Here is a 2,500-nt window from a genome sequence, read left to right on the forward strand (position 1 = left end):
ATATGCTATATATATATATGCACATATATATATATATATATATATATATATATATATATGTATATATATATATATATATATATATATATATATATATATATATATATATATATATATATATATATATGTGTATATATATATATATATATATATATATATATATATATGTATTAAATAAAATGAGACGCTGAGCTTTGAAAATAAATCTGGTCACATAAGACACCAGTATACTTGAGCCCTAATTATTTGATGACATTGAATATGATTCCCTATCGTGAGTTTTGGATGTCCTGTAAAAAAAGTGGTAGAAAAAGTTCTAATAGTTTTAAAAGCAGCAACGATTCTTAAGAGTAACTCAAAATATCTGACAGGACACCCCGGTCTAAGGAAGTGAACCCTGTCATACCCTTACTGCGCGATGAGTAACAAAATTACGAGTGTAGCAGAGGTGGGCTACACACAGGTACTCGCCGTGCAGTAGGGGTGTGAGAGGGTACATTTCCTTAGTGTGAAGTCTCAAAGTGCATAGGTGCAATAAGAGGGCTCAGTAATAGAATTCATCAGCAGTCAGAAGTTTCCATATCCGATGAAAATAGAATTGGTGCTGGAAGGAAGCGATTCAGGAAAGCCTTTTCAACGATACTTGCCATCAGTCTTTGTGTCCTACTGTTTAGATCCTATCGGTGCACGTGGAAGCTCGGTAGGTGGTGGAGGAGATACTCTGTAAAGGAATTTTGAAAGGTAATGTCAAAACACTTTTCTTATTTTCTGTTTATGCATGTTTTCCCTTAATGTACGGGGGTATGGGAGACCTACCTTATCATGGTACTCTTGGGCATTAGAAATTTGATATCAGCAAGTATTACATGAAAAGCTCTATTAAAAGATACAGAATAGTTAACAATGTTAAATCCGAATTGAAAGTTTTCTTTATTAGAGATGATGAAAACAGGACAAATTTTTGTAGTTTTCAAGTATTTCAATATAGCTTATCATCCTTCACCACTCCATACTGAATAATCAATAAACCAGAAAGAGACAAAAGGACTTCATTGAGTTTAAGTATCTGCCAGATCCCACGTGTCACAAATCTGCTATCGTATGATATGTACAGTTGGACACAGAAATTGCTAGTGTAGGGAGAGATGGTATAGGTAGAGTGGCAGAGCTACACACAGCAACTCGCTGTGCAGTAGGGGTGTGACGGGGTGCGGTTCCTCAGAGTAAAGTGTTTAAAAGTTTAAAGGCCACTCATGAATGGCAGAGACAAGGGACAGCGACATTCTCCTAGCAAGCAGGACAATGCCCTAGAGACTGATCATATATGTATATGATCAGTGCCCAAGCCCCTCTCCACCCAAAACTATTATTATTATTATTATTATTATTATTATTATTATTTTTATTATCATTACTTGCTAAGCTACTACCGTAGTTGAAGAAGCAGGATCCTTTCCCCAGTGGCTCTAACAGGGAAAATAGTCCAGTGAGGAAAGGAAATATGGAAAACTAGAATATTTCAAGAACGGTAACAATATTAGAATAAATATTTCCTCTATCAAATATAAAAACTATAACGAAACAAGAGGAAGAAATATAAGTGTACACTCAAGCAAGAGAATTCTACCCCAAGACATTAGAAGACCATGGTACAGAGGTTATGGCACTACCCAATACTAGAGAACACTGGTTTGATTTTGGAGTGTCTTCTAGAAGAGCTGCTTACTATACCTAAAGTCTCATCTACCCTTACCTAGAGGAAAGTAGCCACTGAACAATTACAGTGCAGTAGTTAACCCCTTGAAAGAAGAAAAATGGTTTGGTAGTATCAGTGTCGTTAGGTGTATAAAGACAGAGAAGAATATGTAAATAATAGGTCATACTATTCGGTGTATATATAGGCAAAGGGAAAATGAACCGTAACCAAAGAGAAGGATCCAATGTAGTACTGTGTTGCCAGTCAAACGACCCCATAGCTCTCTAAAAATTGTATCTCAGCGTGAGGCTGGTGCCCTGGCCGACATACCACCTGTTGGGAAGGCCAAGCAAAGACTGCTGAAGACTCAGCAGGTAAACCTATAGGCTCCCCAAAATCCCCCATCTTTAGCTCACGATGATGGTGAGGTTGCTGACACTAAAGAAACTACCGCGTTTAAGCGGACTAGAACCTCCTGTCCAACTGTACGCATAAACCAATGAAGATTAACCCTTTTACCCCCACCATAAGGTTAAATTTCGAGCACATTTTGCTAAATAATTTTTTAAAATTGCTCTAACAAGCTTAGTTTTTGTCCTAGAAAGGTCAGGTTGGTCTCATTCTTTTGGAAAATGCCTGTGAAAATATGCAATTAACAGTGTTTTGCAAGAACGTACCGGTACGTCCTTTGGGGGTGAAAGGGTTAATGTCTAATATTTTACACGATTTTTAATGACGATCGTAACCTAAAACTTTTACTTGTTGAGTATCTTTACAAAATCTCTAAAAATCCCTTTGAGTCAT

At 36.7% G+C, this 2,500-nt stretch overlaps 1 protein-coding gene across 1 annotated transcript in view; it reads right to left on the reverse strand.

Annotated features, from left to right (window-relative positions):
* Positions 1-186: 186 nt before the first annotated feature.
* LOC137646796 (uncharacterized) overlaps positions 187-2,500 on the reverse strand; it is a 60,119-nt gene continuing 57,805 nt past the window's right edge. The window contains exon 9 of the mRNA XM_068379886.1: positions 187-721. Coding sequence (XP_068235987.1) covers positions 664-721 — 58 coding nt within the window. The 3' untranslated portion in view covers positions 187-663. The remainder of the gene's footprint in view (positions 722-2,500) is intronic.

The sequence above is a fragment of the Palaemon carinicauda genome, chromosome 9, assembly GCF_036898095.1.
Source record: "Palaemon carinicauda isolate YSFRI2023 chromosome 9, ASM3689809v2, whole genome shotgun sequence".
Taxonomy (NCBI): Eukaryota; Metazoa; Arthropoda; class Malacostraca; order Decapoda; family Palaemonidae; genus Palaemon; species Palaemon carinicauda.